Genomic DNA, 21393 nt, shown 5'->3' on the forward strand with positions numbered 1-21393 from the left:
AAAAAAAAAAAAAAAAAAAAAAAGGAGCTAGGATAGCGGGAAAGAAGAGGAGCAATAAGCTAAAATTGGTGTCTGAGATTGAGAGATTGAGAATGGGGACTGAACCCAGGGGCACTCTACTGTAAACTTAATCCCTAGCCCTTTTATTTATTTATGAGTATATGTATTTTTTGGTACTGGGGATTAAACCCAGGGGTGCTTTAACACTGAACTACATCCCCAGCTTTTTCCCTTTTTCTTTTTTTACTCTTTAGTCAAAATTTTACCTTTTAATTTCTTGTTTTTGTTTTTTTTTTGGGTACTGGGTACTGAACTCAGGGGCACTCAACCACTGAGCCACATCCCTGGCCCTATTTATATATATATTTTTAACTTTTTGGCGGACACAACATCTTTGTTTGTATGTGGTGTTGAGGATCGAACCCGGGCCGCATTCATGCCAGGCAAGCACGCCACAGCTTGAGCCACATCCCTAGCCCCTGGCCCTATTTTTTTTTTGTTGTTGTTATTTATTTAGAGACAGGGTCTCACTGTGTTGCTTAGTGCCTCACTTTTGCTGAGACTGGCTTTCAACTTGGGATCCTCCTTTCTCAGCCTCCCGTGCTGCTTGGATCATGGGCATGTGCCTACTGTGCCAGGCTTACCTTTTTATTTCTTAATTTTTATTTTGAAACGGGCTTGCTAAGTTCCTGAGGCTGGTCTTGAACTTCTATGTCTGGCAACCAGATCATCTTTATTGTGAGGGGATCTGCAGTGCACTACAGGATGTTTAGCATCATCTGTGGTCTCACCACTGGATGTCAGTAGCATCTCCTATTTGTGACAAAATCTGTAATTTCTCTCCACTCAGCATTGTCTAGTATAACTATGCAATGATGTGACTACTGGGCACTTGAAAGATGGCTAGTGTGACTAAGTAACCATATTTTAAATTTTATTTGATTTTAACTAATGTGTTTAAATTTAGGTAGGCATATGTATATGTGGCTAGTGTGGTTACCATTTTGGACACTGTAGTCTAAATACAGCTCTGTGGCTTTTCTAGAAATCACTTCTTTTTCATTTAGAGCCCCTTTTGCTTTATACCCAGAATCCTCAGAGAGAATGAGGTGAAAGGTTAGCTAGCTGATATGTAACAGACAGTTTTGTCCAATACAGGCTTTATTTCTTTCTTTTTTTAAAAAAATATTTATTTATTTTTTTAGTTGTAGGAAGACACAATACATTTATTCTTTTTATTTTTATTTGGTGCTAAGGATCAAACCCAGTGCCTCATGCATGTTAGGTGAGCGATCTACTTCTATGAGTCACAATCCCAGTCTAATACAGGCTTTCTTGGCAGGGCAGTAGGACCATCAAAGGTGTACCAGCTCTAACTGTGCAATCGTCAAGCGGGTTGACTCACCTGGAGTAATGTATGACCTGCATGCTTCTGATACAAAGCATCTGCCCTGTCCAAGGAAGTAATATGCACAGGAAGGAAGTTGGAAGCCACAACTGTAAACCAAGCGGACTGATTTCCCTTAAGAAAGGAGGAGAGAAATTATTTTACCCAATGAAAAACTTGATTACAAGGTATAGTAAAAAAGGAGAAAACTCTTCATAAGAATGGGTAATAATAGCAGCTGTAATCAAATTATATAAATATCAAAAAAAAAGGGAGCACAATATGGAAGGAGTGCATTTTACAATTCATGTAAATCATAAGACTAGGACTTTTGCAGACTTGTTGATACTATTGAAGTTAGGTATAAAATATTAAAAATCTATGGGCCTTAATGAAATATACAAGGGTTCTAGATGTGTAAGACTAAAATTTCCAACAAAGAATGATAAAACACAAAACCCAAGGAATGTACTATAACAATGTACTTGTAAGTTGCATGTTGGTGGACATATCTATGTTTTGTTTTCCTTTCTTCTTTTCACTTCGGCAAAATGAAGAATGATTCTACAGATGCTCTAAAATCCCCAAAATGGTATTATACAGATGAATACCAAGCAAAAAGAACATATAAAAAAAGATAATATCTGGGATATAAAGAAGTGCTGAATTACTTCAATGCATACTAGCTCTGGATCAAGAGGTCTAATCTTATGATTTCCTTGTGAAACAAGAGCACAGGAAAGGGATAGTATTTCATCTTTTTTTTTTTCTTTTTTGGTATTGGGGATTGAATGCAGGGGCACTTGACCACTGAGCCACATCCCCAGCCCTATTTTATATTTTTATTTAGAGAGAGGGTCTCAGTGAGTTGCTTAGTACCTCACTTTTGCTGAGGCTGGCTTCGAACTAATGATCTTCCTGCCTCAGCCTCCCAAGCTGCTGGGATTACAGGCGTGCACCACAGCTCCTGGCTCAGTATCTGGTCTTAAATGCTAAGTTTTATAGAGCATTCAATATCCCTTTGATGATAAGGTTTTTAAGACCCAGTATTCCTTTTTTTTTTTCCCCCCTTTCTCCCAAGCTTTTATGGAAATTTCCAAACATATAAAATCATGACTTAGTTATATAAACATTTTGACAGTCTTATTCATAATGTTAATGCTTCTTTAAAGTACATCCTAATACCTAGTAGTTTTTAATGGTACAGATTTTTCTTACCTGCAGGAAATCTATGCGGCCTATAGCACCCAAAAATAGAACCATTCCTGGTTTAAGCACAAAAGTTCTTGGAATAATGGAATGTGTTGGTAGAACAATGTTTACTTCTTTTTCTGTTAGAAGATTTAAAATCTGTGAAGCAAATGGTAAGTTTAATAGAGAATTACTTTTACTGAAAATATGGTATTTTGAGATTCATTTATAAAAAGTGATGAGAAAATACTAGACTTCAAAATAAACCAAATTATGTCAGTTAGTCACATATAAATTCTGTCTAAATTAATCTCAATTTACTGGTGGTTATACTCATTTCAAAACTGAGTCTTGGGCAGTGGCAAAATAACTTCATAGGTATATGATATTTTTCTATGTCATCACTATGCTACAATGTTAAAATTGGTATGAACTTGAAAATGTTTCAGGATCAATACCATGGGAGAAAACATGCTCAGGTCTTCTGGGGAACAGTAGTTTCTAGCTTAAATTAATAGACTGCAACCTCATGTCCTAGTGGTTAAACATGTATGCATCAGAGGTCAAGAGTTTGAAGAACTTTCTAAATTCTGGACTTCAATATCCTCATTTCCCCTGAATATTCAGCACAAACTGAGAAAAAGTTATGATTCCTCTGGCTTATATAAGAATACAGATTTCTTTTTTGGCAGTACTGGGTATTAAACCCAGAGACTAATGCATGCTAGGCAGTATTCTATAGCTAAGCTGCATCCCCAGATCTCTTTCTGAGACAGAGCCTCACTTAAATTGCCTGCGTTGGCCTCGAACTTTCTATCTTCCTGCCTCAACTTCCCAAGTAGTTGGGATTACGGCTTGGTGAATAAAGATTCACCAAGTCTTTAAAAATGAAGATTTCTTAAAGACTAGAGAAAATAGAAGAGGAAAAATAGGAAGTATAAGATTCTGATAAAATTTAAGAGGTAAAAATCAGATTAAAAGAGAAAAGAGGGCTGGGGGTATAGGCAAGTGAAAGAATACCTGCCTACTTAACACATGAGGCCCTGGGTTCAATCCTTAGCACAGGAAGAAAAAAAGGGCATAAATGGCAAATAATCTTGTTAATTCAGCTGGGTATAGTGATTCCTGCAGTTTAGGAGGCTGAGTCAGGAGGATCACAAGTTCAAAGCCAGCCTCAGCAACTTAGCAAGGCTCTAAGCAACTTAATGAGACCCCATCTCAAAATAAATAATAAAAAAGGGCTAGAGATGTTGCTCAGTGGATAAGTGCCCCTGGGTTCAATCCCCNAAAAAGAAATAAAAAGGTCTGGGGATATTGCTTAGTGGTAGAGTGCTTCCTAGCATGTGAGTCTCTAGCTTCAATATCCAGTGCCCAGGAAATAAAAAAACATCCCAGTCCTTTTTTATTTTTTAATTTGAGACAGGGTCTGAGTTGCTGAGGTTGGTCTTGAACTTGTGACCCTCTTATCTCTCAGCCTCTTAAACTTCTGGGATTATAGGTTTGTACCACTGCATCTGGCTATCTGACAGATTTTTATATTAAAAAAACCCGAGGGACTTAATTCTGCTAGCTAGAATATTTTGCAAATCCTTGACTTTCTGACTCAACTGTTTCACATGACGGTACATGACTAAAGTAATGATTATCTTGACCTAAATGAGTGTGAAAGGAAATAATTAGTTGGTGAAGTTACAGTAATAGAACATCATTGGAAAGCAGTCCAGTTACTCAGAAAAGACTGAGCATGAGTGATTACTCTAGGAGAGCAATAAATGTTAAACTGATGTTTATGATGTGGTACACCAAAGAGTATATGATTCTGAGAATGAAATAGTAACTGAACCTGATAAGGTAAAGGAAAGTACCTAAGAAACCGGTATTGTTTCACAGGGAGGTATGAGATAATTAGGATAATTAAAAACTGGCAGTAGCCAGACTCAAAGGAAGAGATTAATACAACTGTTGTGAGGCTGTATCCCAGATGCCCACTTGAGCCAATGACTTGGATAAAGATCAAAACTGCAAATAATAAAAAGTTGTGAGATTCAATAGGTCTGTTACAGAACAAAATAATTAAGACAAAATCAAAGAATTTAATTAAGACAAAATGGAAGTTACCCATAAGATGCTGCATTTGGATTAAAAAGAGGCCTAGGGGCTGGGGTTGTAGCTCAGTGGTACAGTGCTCGCCTGGCACGTGCGAGGCACTGCATTGTCAGCACCACATTAAAATAAAGATATTGTGGGCTGGGGATGTGGCTCAAGCGGTAGCGTGCTTGCCTGGCATGCGTGTGGCCTGGGTTCGATCCTCAGCACCACATACAAACAAAGATGTTGTGTCCGCCGAAAACTGAAAAATAAATATTAAAAAAAAAAATTCTCTCTCTCTCTTTAAATAAAGGGCCAATTGCACTTAAAAAAATAAAGATATTGTGTCCACTTACAACTAAAAAATAAATATTAAAAAAAAGAGGCCTAAAGGCAAGACAGGTTCACTTAATTCTATTCTAAATTATGCTCATCTAATAAAAACAAAAAAAGTGGAAAAAAATTAAACTATGCTCATTTGACAGGACTTACAATTTAACATATTTCAAGGGAAATAAGTATTATGTTGATTCCATACAGTTTTGAGGAACAATGAGTACAAGTTATAGGGAAACTGTTGAGTACAATACAAACATTGGGTCCAAGACCAAATGGGTTACTGCTTCACCTAATAGTGAATCACTTCCTACTTTAGTTCAAGTTGGATATCCTTGTGATGGATATGTTATATAGGGAATTCAAATATGGAATAGGGAGCTGGACTGCAGTGGTATTTATGATTTCTTCCAACCTCAAAATCTAGGATCCTGTAAACATCTAATTAAGCTAACAACTACCATCATAAATATAATCAAGTAGATTGTCTTCAGTGAAGTCTACCAAAAAAGTAGAGATTTGATGACATATAGATTTGCCTCCTAACTGCTTTATGAATGAATCAGAACTAAATCTAAAGTGGAAGTATAGCACCTTTCTTGCTTTCTACCAATTAAGACAGTACTTCTGCAATTGAAAGTAAATGTTTCTAAAAGAAACCAAAAACGTACGCAATTTTCTTTTGTAATTCCAGGGGTGTCATAAAACCAGTGGGCATCTTTCATATCTTGAGGAGTCAATTCTATCCGTTTGGTGGATTTCTCCACAACCATGACAGGTTCATTTCCCATGTCAAAGGCAAGTGAATCAACATCAAACTCAAAAGTATCTTCTTTCTTTTGTTCTTTTGAATATAAGAATGTTCTTCCAACTCTTCCTAAAATGAATGATATTGAGGTTATCAGTTGCTCCTTTAATGCTTTTGATTTCCAGACAATTTTTATGTTTTTCTCAAACAAGTCACTCAGACTAACTATAGGGTATGGAAGTAAGACTGCAACAATACCTGTGTGGAACTCCCCACAAAGGTAATGAGAGTCAGACTTTTAAAATGATAAAAGTGCGAGGCTAGCTGTGCACACTCAGGCAGATGGCATTGGAATTCAGTTTTTACTAAAGCCAGGCTGAAAAAGTTACCAAGGAGAAAAGGATAACCTAATGTAAAGCTGCTGCACAGAATCAATGAGCATTACCACTTGTACTGGTGTGGGTTTCCAAATAGCAAAGCCCTTGCCTCTAAAGGGTCTGTTCCAGAAGAAGGAAGTAAGTCTCTACCCACAGAAACTGGCTAGCTTAAGACAGCTGTATTGTAGGTCTCAACAAAGAATTTTAACAGAGAATCAACAAGGGTTTTCCCAAATAGGGCACTTACCAACTACATAACCATGCTTTTTAAAGCGATTAAGTTGATTTTGTTCTTGTTCACTAAGATCTTCTTCAGCTTTATTTGCATCACTTTTAAGTCTTTTTTGTCTTTCAAACATTCTATAAGGAGTTGGGTTGCAAATAGGAAACTTCAGAAGGTTTAATGTGGTACCTGAAATACCAAAGAATAGTGTTTTCAGAAAAGGGATCAAGGGGAGGAAAATGAACATTTCTTAGGATCTACATTATGTTGGCTGTGATTCATCTCCCTCAACCTCCATGACAATCCTCTATAAGATTATTGTCACTTTAAATGAGGAAATCGTCTTAAAGATGGGCTCAAAGGCTAACCCAGATTTGAATCCAAAATCTGGAACCTGATTATTCCCATTTCCATACGGCTATCCAGTACAAAAACAATTCTGTGTATAAGTCAGATGAGATTTGGTACATTCAAAATGATATGGCTGTAGAGAGTTCTGAGTATATTTCAACTGAAAGTGCAAGATAGAGAACAGGGGGCCAGGAAAGGCATGGTGGCACATGCTTGTAATCACAACCCTCTGGAAGGCCAAGGCAGAAGGAAATTTCCTTCTTCTGGAAAAGAGACCCTTTAGAGACAAGGACTCTACTACTTGCTAAAGCCAGCCTTAGCAACTTAGTGAGACCCAGTTTCAAAATAAAAAATAAAGGGACGTGGTTCAGTGGTAAAGCACCCTTGGGTTCAATCTCTGGTATCAAAACAAAAAAGCAAAAAACAAAAACAAAAAACCAAAACAAAACAAAAAGCTCTAACCAAATGCAGTTAAACCCTGGTTTCAAGGGAACAAATGGGGAAGTTAGTTTTGTGAACTTAAATAATGAAGAGGGTCATAGAAGAAATCAGTTTCCCATCACAGAAGTTTCTTAAAGTCACAAAACAAAGCCAAACACCATATTGCATTAACGAATTATTCAGATGTTATGTATGTATTGTATAATGGTGTCAAGAATAAATTCAGGATGTGAACAGTAACACTGAGGGGTGGAGAGTGGTTCACAGAGTAAAAAAAAAAAAAAAAAAAGGAAGCACAATTTTCAAGAAAAACATACAAAGAAAATAAACTGGAAGGGAAATCTCCAAGACAGTGGGAACTTTGCTTTGTTTGTTCCCTGGTGTGTTTTCTGTTTTAAAACAACATATACTTAATTTCGACGCAGTAAGTTGATACAGAAGAGGGGTGTAACAAAGTATGAGAGGATTTTTAAATGGAAGCCTCCATGCAGTCTAACTTGGTCGTTAAGCAAAGAAACAGTAGGTGCCTGTGCCACGACCAGACGTCCAATTTCTCAGCATGCGAGCCTCCTAAGCCTCACCTGGCCAAGGGGAGATGGTGGCCCTGTCGATGGCCTCGGTGCCCTTTGCGGTGCAGTAATCAGACTCCAGGAGTGTGTTAAAAAGAGTGGACTTGCCAGAGTTGGTGGCGCCCACCAGGTAGACATCGCCACGGTAACGCCAGGAGCGCTGAAGTGCGGAGATCAATTCTTCAATTCCATAGCCAGTCTTGGCGCTGATCAGCCTTACGTCCCTGACCACCGTGCGCGACCAGGCCGACGGATTCGAATTCTCCGCGTCCCCTGGCTTGTCCTCGCTGGACTGCTGTGGTCCTCGGTGGCCAGGGGCCGGCAGGAGTCCGGCACGGATGCAGTCGTCCCACAGCCTGTTTCGGAGTCGCTGCCGGTAGCCGGGAGAATCCTGAGGGAGCAGGTCCACTTTGTTCCCCAGCACGATGAGCTGCTTGGCACCCACCAGCTTGGGCAAGTCGGACAGCAGGGCGTCGGGCAAGTCGAGCAGGTCTACCATGTACAACACCAGGGCTGGCCCAGGCCGCCGCAGCGCGGCGCTCACCAGTTCCAAGTACTGTTCGCGGCTCACCTGCACGCGCAGGGCGCGCCGGTGGTGCACCAGCAGCCAGCAGCGCTGGCACACGAGCCGCAAAGGTCCGCTGTCCGCCTGGGCCGCGCTGGAGAACTTCTCGCTGGGGAGGTAGCCGGGCATGCCGGGGTCCTGGCAGTGCAGCTCTGCCCCGCAGCCCGTGCAGTTCAGGCCGCTAGGAGGCACCGTCGGATCCGGGAGTTCTACGATCGGGCGCGGGCGGCGGCCGGCCGGTACCTTCTGCTGGAGTCGTTCCTCCTTCCGCTGATCCTGTTGTCGTTCTTTCTCCTGCTGCAGCTGCAGCATCTTACGCAACTGCTCCTCGGGACTCGGTGCCCCCGGGGGCTTCGGGATATATTCCGGGAACACAAAATGCTCCTCCGTGTCAGTGGTTTCTTCGTAGTCCCCAGTGGCCGAGGGGCCACGAGGAAGCCCACGTCCCAGGAGGGATGGGTACTGGAAGAAGGCAGCTGCGCATCTCCTCTCCAGGATCGGATCCCGGAGGCCATGGCGCGTTACGGCGGGCGACAATCCCTGCAGGAAGCGCCACAGCAGCCTACCCGCCAGGCTTATGGGCAGCATGGGGAAGGGCGCCACGAAGAGCGGGGCGGAGCCACGAGCGCAGGCGCGTCCCAGTGTTCCAGACCCGCGCGAAACCCGAGACCCAAGCCCGGGGGTACTTGGGAATTGTCCACCACGCGTAAAACCCCGTGAGTTCTCGCGATGAAACTCTGAGGCCTTAGAGCCCACTTAAAGTGGAGAAGGTACCGTCAAGCACGATGTGCCACAAGTCGTCCTTAATAAATCACATTTTGTCTTTAGAAGTGCAGAAAATTGGCATAGAATGCTGCGGACTCACGTCCACAACCAAAACCTTTCATTAATACACTGATTGTTTTTCGGGTGTCATTGTTTCTACAACTACAGTGAAAAACAAAACAGACCGAAAGCTTTGACCGGCAGCAACCAACTCTTGGCCTAAACAAGCTATCCTCTTAACACAATTTGCGCGCCAGCAACTCTCCCCGGGTAAACTTTACCCTATTGTCCGCGCAGGCGCAAATCTCACGTTGGCGTTTGCGGGAGGCCTTTGCTGCGGCACGCAGAGCATTCTGGGAATTCCGGAGACGGAAATTACTTCGCTTCTCGCTGCGGGTACTGGTGGCTGTCCTGCGCCTATCTTTGATTTCTCGGGTTAGGAGCTCCAAAGCCTTCTGCCAATATGTATGACGCAGACGAGGGTAGGTGAACACTCAAAACACATTTCGCGGCGACTCATTTAAGAAGGGAAGCGGGGGGTACTGGGTGGAGGGAGTTTTGAGGCTCTCTCCCTCGTCCGTCGCAGGCAGCCCCTTGTCGTGTTCCCCACACACCTCAGGCCCGGAACCAAGCTGGGCTTGCGGGAGGCGCAGGGTCAGGGAACGTGTGTTCATGTTTCCAGTCGTGTTCGTTCTGGTTCTCTCCACCGTCTCCTTCTGTCCAATCTGATATCACCTTTCATATTTGAACTTGAAGGAGCTCCCCTCCGCCTTTCAGTTTAAGGTCGCAGTCGATTTATTGAATAGCTGGATTTTTGAGCACCAGTCTTATGCCTCACATTGTATTAGGCTCTGGAAATACAGCGGGGACAAAGGATTTTGGAGGGGGAGGGTTGGTCTAGTTTGGCTTTCCTTCTTATCTATTAGTCTTTAAGTAAATTGCTTTAAAAGATGGCCTTTAAATCTCCCACAGGATAACATAGTTCTCAGGTTATATGTATTCCGCTGAACAGGGCCAATTTATCTTTTTACTTTTCACATATGTTATTCTTAGTCATGCCTAATGTATTTTTTTTTCTTCCTTTTGGTACCTGGGATGGTGTCCATGGTTTAGTCATTGAGCCAAGTCCCCAGCCGTTTTTTATTTTGAGGCAGGGTCTCATAAAGTTGTCTGGGGCCTCACTAACTTGCTGAGGCTGGCTTTGAACTTGAGATCTTCCTGCCTCAGCCTCTTGTGTCACTGGGCTTAGTGGAGTGCACCACCACACCTGTCTTTGAATGTATTTTTAAAGTTCCCTCTCCCTTCTCCACTTCTATTATTTCAGATTTTTTTTTTCTCTTTTAAGCTCCCAATTCTCTGTCCGCCTCTCACATTTCTCATTCTCTTAGCCACCTCATAAAGAAAATAGAAGCAAAAACTTAAACTTTTAAAGTTGCTGAAACATCTCAGTCTCATTTATAGCTTTTGTCCAGAAATCTTATATTCTCTACTTTTTAACTACTATCTCAGTGGAAGAAAAATTCAAGAGAAGTTTTTTTATAGCTTACTTTTTGAGTGGGTAATATATTCTCATCACTCACAAGCTGGAAAATAAGAGTGTTGAAAAGTATCAGGTCTCATTTTTGTTTTCCAACTGCCCAGTTTGAACCCTCTCCACAGGTGATACTGTTTTTAGATTTTTTTTTTTTTTTTTGGTACCAGGGATTGAACCCAGGGGCACTTAACTACTGAGCTACATCCCCAGCCCTTTTTTCATATTAGAGACAGCGTCTCACTGAGTTGCTTAGGGCCTTGCTAAGTTGCAAGGCTGAGGCTGGGTTTGAACTCTCAGTCCTCCTTATCTCAGCCTTGCTAGTGGCTGGGATTATAGGTGAATAGAATAGAATAGAATAATTATATGCTTGGCTTGTTCTATTCTCAGATTCTTGACATTTATTTTATGGCCTAGGGATGTAGCTCAGTGGTAGAGCACTTACTTAGTGTGGATGAGGCCTTGGGTTCAATCCCAGTGCCATCAAAAAAAAAAAAAAAAAAACAACAGTTTAACTTCTTTGTTTTTTTTATGCATATTTAAGCAAATATAAATTGGGTTCTATTTTTCCCCTTTTTACAAACAAAAAAGTAACAGTCACACTTTTCAGCACTTTGGTTTTTGTAATATGAGTAGGGGTTTTCCTATTACTACATAGAGTATTCTCATCACCCCAAAGCTATTGAGTGTGTATGGATGTACCATAACTTAAGTAGTCTCTTATTGAAGGATATTAATAATCAGTACTGTAGTGAATTATCTTGTACATAATCATTTTGCTCAAATGTTTGTAGGATAGATTCCTAGATAATAGAATTGTCAGGTTGAATGATATGTGTGTTAAAAACATTTTTAGATGGTGCCATGTGACCATTATAGTACTAATTTACATTGTACTAATTTACATTCTCAGCAGTGTTTAGTAATCCTGTGGAAAGTAAGTTTATCAAAGCTACTACAGCAGTGAGTCTACCTTTGATTTGTGCAGACCTTCCTCCAAAATCTTTATTAGGTATATCCTTATCAGTTTTCACCTGCTTCTTTTCAACCTGGCTTCTTTCTATGTGAAAATGTCAAATCTCACTTGTTTGTAGGAAAACAAGTTAAACTCTTTTCGTTGTTTGCTTTTTCTTCCAATATTTTGTTTTTCTCATTGCAGCCAAGCTTTGCCTTATTTCCAATTTCCATCTTTCAGGGTCTCCTTAACCCATGCTAGTCTGATTCTTCTGGTGCTGCTACCTTTAAACAACTCTTACTAGATTACTTATGACTTCTTAGTTGATAAATCAGATGGGCATTTAAAAAGTCTTATCTATAACTATGTGGTATCCAACATTGTTGACAGACTTCCTCCTGGAAATTCATTCATCTCTTCTTCTACATCACTTTCACTTGATTCTTCTTACCTGTTTGACTTTCCTTCTCATTCTCTTTTATTATTCACATTCTTCCTGGGTGATCTTATCCATTCTTTTATGACTTCAGTTACTGCCTGTATGTGTGTGTCTTTTGGATATGTATTCCCAATTCAGATATTCTGCATACTAACTACTATTAGACATCTGGGATGTCACCCAGGCTCTTTAAACTCATCACTGCCTAAACTGAGTTCACTGTGTTCTTTTATCCAGTCTCCTTCCAAAGCCTTTGCCTTCTGTGTCCTCCATTTCGGTGAATGGTACTACCCTCTTATTTCTGGTTGTGGAAGCCAGAAGCCTTGGCATTGTATTTTAGTTTTTAGAGAATCTGGCCCCAAATTCCTGTCCTTAAGTGATCCTCCTGACTTAGCCTCCTGAATCACTGGGATTAGAGGGACACATAACTGCTCTCAACTCCTTGGGAATCAGTTTTAATTCCTGTTTGTTGCTCTTGTATCTAATTAACCATCAGGTTTTGATGATCAGAGTCTTCTAAATAAGTCATATCTGAGTCACTTCTCTTTGTCCCCATTGCCACATTCTTGTTCATGCTACCACCAGCTCTTGGCAAGAACACTCTGATTTGTGTTCTTCTGGTCTTCTCCAAGCTACTCTGCACACTGGGCATAGTGATCTTTCAGAAGTGACATCTGATCTAGCCATACCCCTATTCAAATCTTAGAGTGGTCTCTCAAACCTCTGTTGGTGTAAACCAAATTTGTCTCACTCCCCTTCTAACTTCACTCTCCTGCTTCAGTGGCCTTCTTTCCATGAATATGCCATACGTCTTTCATTATGGAGTCTTTTGCACAAGCTTTTTTTACCGCTTGAAATACTTCTTTCTTTACTCCTTACCTTCACAATCTCATTTTTGCCTAATTTACTGTTCTATTCATGACATGAGGTCTGTGTTTAGCTCAGCTTTTTTTTTCCCCCCTTCATACATTGGTGGTGATGGGGATTGAACCCAGAATTGCTTTACCACAGAGCCATCTCTTTTGTTTTTCTTTTCTTTTTTTGGTACCAGAGATTGAACCCAGGGTTGCTTAACCAGTGAGCCACATCCCCACCCCTTTTTTATATATATTTTTTTAGAGACAGGGCTTTACTAAGTTGCTGAGGCTACCTTCGAACCTGTGATCCTCCTGCTTCAGCTTCCTGAGCTGCTGGAATTACAGGCATGTGTCCCTGTGCCTGGCCCCTTTTCATTTTTTGAGACAGGGTCTCATTAATTTGCTTAGGATATCACTAAGTTGCTTAGGCAGGCCTTGAATTTGTGGTCCTCCTGCCTCTGCCTCCGAGTGGCTAGCTTACAGGCAAGGGCTGCTACCACACCCAGCTAGCTCAGCTTTTGAGATGTCTTCCCTGACTTCTTCAGATCCTGGTTAGAAATGTCCACATCATTTGGGCTTTATTGATTTCACTTTGTCTGTATTTCCCCAATAAGTCATAATCTCCCCAAGGATACAGCTATATTTATCTTGTTGAGGGTGGTGTCTCTAATGCTTGGGCCATAGTAGATGCTCATGCTCAAATATTTGATGATTAATTTAATAGATAAATTAATACATGAATCTCCCTCATGGGTTCATTTTCCTTCACATGACTATTAAACTGAGGTATTCCCTAATATCTTGTCTTCAGTCTTTTCCTTATGAAAATTCCCCTTATTTTCTCAACCATTTGTTCAAGATTTCGACTTTGTTTATGACATGAAACTTTTATTTGAGCTTCATATTTGTATCTAGTTACCTATGGAAAATATTTAAAGGGCTATATGATCTCAGATATATCTAAAACCTTCCTCTTCATTTCCTCTTTTTTCTGTCTTTGAATATACTTCTATATGGCAGTGATATTAACCTTTAATCTCTTATCAAAGCTAGAAATCTCTGTTATTTTTTATAACTGTCTTTCTTTTTTTTTTTTTTTTTTTAAAGAGAGAGTGAGAGAGAGGTAGAGAGAGAGAGAATTTCAACATTTATTTTTTAGTATTTGGCGGACACAACATCTTTGTTTGTATGTGGTGCTGAGAATCGAACCCCGGGCCGCACGCATGCCAGGCGAGCGCGCTACCGCTTGAGCCACATCCCCAGCCCATAACTGTCTTTCTTAACCTCACCTCCTTCCCCTTCATGCATAAGGATTAGTATTTTTTTTTTAAGTTTTATTTTGTCGATGTATCAATTTTTTTTTTTTTTTTTTTTTTGGTACCAGGGATTGAACCCAAAGGGGTGTAATCACCAAGCCACATCCCCATTTTTATATTTTTTATTAGAGACAGGGTCTTGCTGAGTTGCTTAGGGCCTTGCTAAATTGCTGAGGCTGGCTTTGAACTCGAGATCCTCCTGCTTCAACTTCCTGAACTACTGGGATTGGGGCGGGTGCCCGTGCACCCGGGTGGATATGTATCAGAATTTTAATCTAAAGCTTATAAATTTTGTAGACTGTATGTATAAATCAGAATAAAATCCCAAAGTATAGCACACTTATTCTTTTATAGAAGAAAATGGGACTAATACTTGAGGACCAGTGCATAATGATTTTTCCGGTGCCTGTTGTTTAAATTACTATTGGCTGTATAACTACCCCCAAAACTTGCTTAAAAATTACTGTTTTTGGAATCTGTGAATCTGGAATTTGAACAGGGCATTAGGTGTGACTTGTCTCTGCCCCACAGTGTTGGTGGTTCAACAGGGAAGATGCCAAGTCCTTAGTGTTGACTTGATAGTCTGTGTGTGTGTACAGGATCTGGATGGTTTACTCACATGTCTGGCAGACTAGGAGAACTCAAAGACTAGGATTGCTCTTGTAAGTGGCTTCTTCTTGTTTGAACTTCCTCACAGGATAGAAGCCTTAGAGTAGTAATACTTTTTAATGGCAGTTCAGGGCTCCATTTGTTTTTGCAAACAAGATGAAAACTGTATTGCTTTTTCTGATGTGACTTCTGAAGTCATGCAGCATTGCTCTAGTTGCATTCTCTTATTACAGAAGAGTTGAAAATTCACTCTGATTCAAGGAGAGGATACATAGACCACTGTATCTTGATAGTAGATCACATCATGGAAGTGCAGGTGGAATGAGAAATGTGGTTGTGGTCATCTTTGGAAAATATAGTCTGTCGTACCTGTATGTGTATGAAATGTTGCTGTAATAGACCATCCTTAGGGTGTTGCAAAGGTATTGGAACCTTTTTCTAGTTCTATCCTCTTAGCCTGATCTGCTTCATTCTCTGAGGACCTTGTTGGTTAGAGGACTATGTCTGAGCTTTCTTCTACTTATCATTATCATAAGCTATAAATTAAAATTTTGTGGACTTTCTTGAGAAGATGAAAAACTTACAAATTCATGCAAAATAACATTGAAATTTGTAACAAAATTTCTTTGTATATGGGAAGAATATGTGACATAGTCGTATTATTCTGTTATGTAATTAGATGAAATTTTAGGAAAATGGGGTAAATATTGCTTTTTACTGAGCTGACTTTAAGTTTGCTTAAGGTGTAAGCTAGTGGTATATTATTGCATATAATATTTTTGTTTTTGTAGATATGCAATATGATGAGGATGATGATGAAATCACCCCAGATTTATGGCAAGAAGCATGCTGGATTGTAATCAGGTAAATTTTTTAGACAAAACTGAATAAGCTTTAAAAGGCACTATAAAGCAGGGGATTTTTCTGCTTTTTCTATTCCTAATAGGTAGATGTTCTCTATGAATATGTTGTGAAAGAGTTTTTATTAACTTATTTATTTTTTTAATATTTATTTTTTAAATTTTAAGTGGACACAATATCTTTATTTTACATTGATGTGGTGCTGAGGATTGAACTCAGTGCCTCAAGCATGCTAGGCGAGCACTCTACCACTGAGCCACAACCCCAGCCCTTAACTTATTTTTTAAGTATTTCAGACTTAAAAGAAAAGTCACATAAGGAATTCAATTATGCACTTCACTGGATTCTGTAAATGTTACCTTTATATCACATTTTCTTGGTCTCTTTTTCCTCTGTACATATTTTTTTTCTGAAACATTTATAAGTTACAGACATAAGAACAATCTTTCCCATGATCACAACACAGGGATTGAATCAGTATTGGTGTAATAATTTTCTTTAGTTATAGACTGCCCAAATTTTGCTAGTTGTCCTACTGAAGTTTATAGAAAAATTTTAAAAACTTTTTCTTTATCTGATTCTGGGTCCATTCTAGGACCACATATTGTGTTTTGTTTTTGTGGCTTCTTATTCTGTGTCCTTTAATCTGGAACAGTTTCTCAATCTGTCTCTATCTCAATTTTTTTGACCTTGACAGTTTTTAAACATATAGGTCAATTACTTTTTGTCCTTTTTTTTTTTTATTTTTTATTTTTTTAGTGGTGCTATGGTTTAAACCTATTGCCTCATGCATGCAGGCATTTTTTCTATCATTGATCCACATCTGAACCCCCTGGTAATTGTATAGAATATTCCCCCCCACCACCACCACCTCAGTGCTTCCTTGGAACTAGATTTAGAAGATTACTTACTTTTGGCAGAAGTGATATTCTCTTTTAGTGTCATATAGCAAAAGATACTTTTGTTCCATACTGTGATGTTCACTTGATTCCATGATTTTCTCTCTTTTTTTTTTTTTTTTTGGTGCTAGGGATTGAACCCAGGAGCGCTTAACTACTAAGCCACATCCCCAGTCCATTTTATTTATTTTTTATTTTGAGATAGGGTCTAGCTAAGTGTCTTAGGGCCTCATTACATTGCTGAGGCAGGCCTCACTAAGTTGTTGAGGCTGACCTCGAATTTGGGGTCCTCCTTTCTGAGAGGGCTGCGATTACAGGCAAACACCACCACATCCAACTTTTCACATTATTGTTAAGTGGGTAAAGTTATAATGGGTTACATATCAACCTTAATTCCCATTTAAGTGTAACTGAAATGTATTTAAATTAAGTAAAAAGCTTATATATGGGATAGCTCAGTAGTAGAGCACTTGCGTGGCCTGCAGGAGACCCTTGGTTTGATGCCCCAACACCAAAACAAACAAAAACCTTACATAGTAAAAAATGTAACTTGTAAGTGGTAAAGTAGCATCCTGAATTAAGTACTATTCCTTTAGTTTATAATGTTAATTTCTTATGACCCTTCTCTTTGATCAGCAAATTGACATTTACTTTGTATAAGCCCTGTCAGTCCAGAGTGTATATTCTTTTGGTTACCACACCCTTTTCAAAGAATACATGTTTCTGACAGTCTGCTATTTGCATTTGGAATATAAATGAATATCTTTCTTGTTTTGTTAGAAAAAGTATTTTTATCTTAAGCAAAAAATGTTATTTTCAATATATGTAGGAGATTGCTTAAGGATAATGTACTGTATTGTGAATAGTCACAGCATTTATCATTTGTTAAAAGAAATTATTTCATTTAAAATTTTTGACTGTAGATACTTTTCTATTGTCAAATGGAATTTTGTTTGACTTTTTAACATCAAGTGAGTTTTGTTTTGTTTTGTTTTATTTAAGTACTGGGATTCAGCCTATGTCCTTGTACATACAAGGAAAACAATTTACCACTGAGCTGTACCCCACCCCTTTTTATTTTGAGACAGGGTCTCACTGAGTGGTGAGGTTAGCCTCAAACTGAGGTTAGCTTCTTGTCTCAACCTCCTGAGTAGCTGGGATTATAGGCATGTGCTGCTATGCTTGTTATTTATTTATTTATTTTTTAATAAAAAAGAGATGGGGTCTTGCCAGGTGTGGTGGTGCATGCCTATAATCTCAGCAACTCCAGAGGCTGAGGCAGGAGGATCGCAGATTCAAAGCCAGCCTCAGCAAAAGCGAGGTGCTAAGCAACTCAGTGAGACACTGTCTCTAAATAAAATAGAAAATAAGACTGGGGATGTGGCTTAGTGATTGAGTGCCCCTAAGTTCAATCCCCAGTATCCCCCACCCTCCAAAAAAAAAAAAAAAAAGATGGGATCTTTCTGTTTGCCTAGTTTGACCTAAAACTCCAGGGGCTCAAGTGATGCTCCTGTCTCAGCCTCCCATGTAGTTGGGACTTACAGGTGCATGTCACTGCACCTGGCTAGTTGAAGATTGTTGTGTGTGTTGGTGAGGAGGGTGCTAGAGATCAGATCCAAGGCTGTATATGTACTAGACAAATGTTTGCTCTACTGCTACATTTACAGCCCGACAGAACAGCATTTTAATGAAGAACTGTTATAAAGATTTTAGCAAAAGTAGTTATGATTAGTGTCCTGAAGTAATGAAACATTTCTGTGGTTTCATGAAGATTTTTTATCTTAAATTCTCCATAGCAACCATTGTTATTTATATTAGGCAATGCTTTCCATGTGATTTTTACATATCAGTAGGTGTCCCAAATAGTTGAAAAATTTCCTTGTCCTGCTATCCCAACAGTCTGTGCTGAAAGAAAATGTCCCAATCACTAGCCTCTCTTAAAAAGTGAAAAGAAGGGCTGGGGATGTGGCTCAAGTGGTAGCGCGCTAACCTGGCGTGCATGCGGCCTGGGTTCGATCCTCAGCACCACATACAAACAAAGATGTTGTGTCCGCCAAAATAAACAAACAAACAAACAAACAAATAAATAAATAAATATTAAAATTCTCTCTCTCTCTCTCTCTCTTTAAAAAAAAAAAGTGAAAAGAAAATGCCCGAGTAATTCTTCAGGTTGCTTTATACAGGGTGGTTGTATGCTTTATTCTCTACCATAGGACCTAACTTTTAATATTGGTGGTCATAATTGATTGGATCAGGCTGAGACCTTGTTACAAAGGCACCTATTTTGTAGGCCTGTCAATGACCTGTGAGGTGATTTGATGATGCCACAGTGGGAGGCTGGTGATTAGTTGAGCTGTCATATCAGAAAATTCACGTGTGGAGCCAAGAGAATCAGTAAAGAATTACTAGGAAGAGGGGAGTAGAGGCTAAGGAGGGGTTACAAGGCGGGGGAGTTGAGACGTGGTGGTGGGGTACTTCTTCTGAGGGATGATGAGGCAATCCAGTTCTTAGGGTTATGCTCCATCTCAGAGCTCTCTAGCCTCTCTGTGCAGCTTTCCTGGGTGGTAGTGGGGAGTGTTCTGCTGACATTTCTCTTGCATTTTTATGTCTTTCTGTCTTATTATGTGTTTTTTTTTCCCTATCCCTCTACTGAAAAAGTGCCTGACTGTTCCTTGTGAACAATAAGGTTCATACTTCTCTAGGACTTCACCTTGTAATTACTCTTATCTGTACTACTAACTTATCTCTCTCGCATTCTTCATTTTTAATACCAGTCATTGTTGAGTATTTTCACTTAAATGACTTAACATTTAACATATTAACATATTCTAAAGAGAACAATGATCTTTGTTTTTGTTATTGTTTTAGTGCTGGGGTTCTAACCCAGGACCTTGTATGTACATATTCTACACATATTCTATCAAGCAATACCGCTTAACCCCAGAACTAATGATTTTTAAACTAAAATTCATGTCTCACACATTCCCTATTTTAATTTTTTGTTTTTGTTCTGGGGACTGAACCCAGGGGCGCCTAACCACTGAACACATCCCCAGCCCTTTTTTGTATTTAGAGACAGGGTCTCTCTAAGTTGCTTAGGACCTCACTGAGTTGCTGAGGCTAGCTTTGAACTCAGGATCCTCCTGCCTCAGCCTCCCCAGCCACTGGGATTGCTGGCATGTACCACCATCCCAGCCCCTATTTTAGTTGTTGATATCACCCTGCTCCCTCTTACTCAAATTAAAATTTTTAAAATTTATTTTTGTGGTGCTGAAAATCGAAACCAGGGCCTCATTCATGCCAGGCAAATACTCTACCACTGAGCCATATCCTCAGCCCTTAAAATTTTTATTATTATTTTTCACTCTCCATTTTATTTTGAAACTTTTTTCAAGAAATGTTTCAAAAAGGTTGAATAAAATTTGTCTATAAAATACTTACTGCTGTGACATTATTCATTTTTTTTTAGGTACCTCATGATATCTTGTTTAGTGGTTGGCATATAGTGGCTGGTACTTATGAGTGTTTGAATTGAATTATAATGAGAATGGAGAAATGTGCTAGGAAACAAACCAAGTTGAAACTGATTTTGGACTTCAATATTTTCCTAGTTCTTATTTTGATGAAAAAGGCTTGGTCAGACAACAGTTGGATTCTTTTGATGAGTTTATTCAGATGTCTGTTCAAAGAATTGTGGAAGATGCTCCACCTATTGACCTACAAGCTGAAGCTCAGCATGCTAGTGGAGAAGTTGAAGAACCGGTAAGATAGTTATTCTAATAAAGTTACATGGATAGATGATATTTTGAAATTTCAGCACTTGGCTTAAAGGTTAAAAGTCAGTAAGAATTTTTAGCAGTGTACTTAACAGCATCTTCAGTCAACTTCTGATTTATTCTTACTAGAGATATGTTTTTGTAAGTAAATAAAAATCCTAATCCTTATTCAGATGGTGGGTATTTAATAGTTGGGAAGAAGGGACTCAAAGATGAACAACTAAGAGAAGCAAGCCAGAAATAATTGTTTTAAATAATCCTACTTCTTGGGCCAGGGATATAGCTCGGTTGGTAGAGTGCTTGCCTCACATGCACAAGGCCCTGAGTTCAAACTTGTAACCATCCTGCCTTAGTCTTCCAAGTAGCTAAGATTATAGGCATGTGCCACTTCACCTAGATAAGAAAAAGTGTTAGGAGGACTTTTTCTTGATTTTTTTTTTTCTTCTAATTGCATGGGATGCATTATTATAACAGTATGAGATTTGAAAAAGGAAAACCACAAGCTGAGTGTGGGGGTGCCTGTCTGTAATCCTAGTTACTTCAGAGGCTGAGGCTGGAGTATCTCCAGTTTGAGCCCAGCTTGGGTAACGTAAGTAGACCCTTCTCAAAGTACAAACAAAAGACAAAGGAAAAGCATCAAAACTTAAGTTTTATTCACATATGTGCATGTTTTAAGCATTATTAAAATTATAACATTGTTGAATTTATAAGTTTAGTTTTACCTAATGATTGTAAAGAAATCCAAATAATGACTGATTTATAATAATGACCAAGTAAATAATGGCCAAATAATGACCCAGATTTAGGAAAGTAGAGAGGCAGCTGTGGGATAATTGTTGGGCTTTGATTGACAAGGAAAACTGTAAAGCAAAGTGAGGTAGAGTGAGTTAGTGCCAAAGGTTGTTATTTCCAGCCATTTCAGTCATATTTCTCCATAGCTTTTATTTAAAGGGCTGGTTTGTTCTCATTCTAATTTGACATGCTACACAGAATTTTGCTTTTAAGAGTAAAAGTATTTGGCTTTTCAGGGACTGTGATGGAAAAAGGAACATAAGGTTTCTTTTTTATCTCAGTCATTTTTTTCTTCATGGTTTATGCATAAGTAGAGA

At 39.3% G+C, this 21393-nt stretch overlaps 2 protein-coding genes across 5 annotated transcripts in view; one reads left to right on the forward strand and one right to left on the reverse strand.

Annotated features, from left to right (window-relative positions):
- Positions 1–9218, reverse strand: part of Noa1 (nitric oxide associated 1) — a 15294-nt gene extending 6076 nt beyond the window's left edge. For all 3 annotated transcript variants that reach the window (XM_015482142.2, XM_048784543.1, XM_015482143.2), the window contains exons 1-5: positions 7724–9218; positions 6375–6539; positions 5674–5879; positions 2606–2737; positions 1406–1522 (exon numbers count right to left, since the gene is read on the reverse strand). In XM_015482142.2, coding sequence (XP_015337628.1) covers positions 1406–1522; positions 2606–2737; positions 5674–5879; positions 6375–6539; positions 7724–8864 — 1761 coding nt within the window. In that variant the 5' untranslated portion in view covers positions 8865–9218. The remainder of the gene's footprint in view (positions 1–1405; positions 1523–2605; positions 2738–5673; positions 5880–6374; positions 6540–7723) is intronic.
- A 151-nt stretch (positions 9219–9369) lies between these two features.
- Positions 9370–21393, forward strand: part of Polr2b (RNA polymerase II subunit B) — a 45264-nt gene continuing 33240 nt past the window's right edge. The window contains exons 1-3 of one of the 2 annotated variants that reach the window (XM_015482141.2): positions 9370–9523; positions 15540–15612; positions 20120–20270. In XM_015482141.2, coding sequence (XP_015337627.1) covers positions 9505–9523; positions 15540–15612; positions 20120–20270 — 243 coding nt within the window. In that variant the 5' untranslated portion in view covers positions 9370–9504. Of the gene's footprint in view, positions 9524–15539; positions 15613–20119; positions 20271–21393 lie in introns of those variants that run through there. The other variant, XM_048784542.1, reaches the window with a different exon arrangement.

This window comes from Marmota marmota, unplaced genomic scaffold (assembly GCF_001458135.2).
Source record: "Marmota marmota marmota unplaced genomic scaffold, marMar, whole genome shotgun sequence".
NCBI classification, from domain to species: domain Eukaryota; kingdom Metazoa; phylum Chordata; class Mammalia; order Rodentia; family Sciuridae; genus Marmota; species Marmota marmota.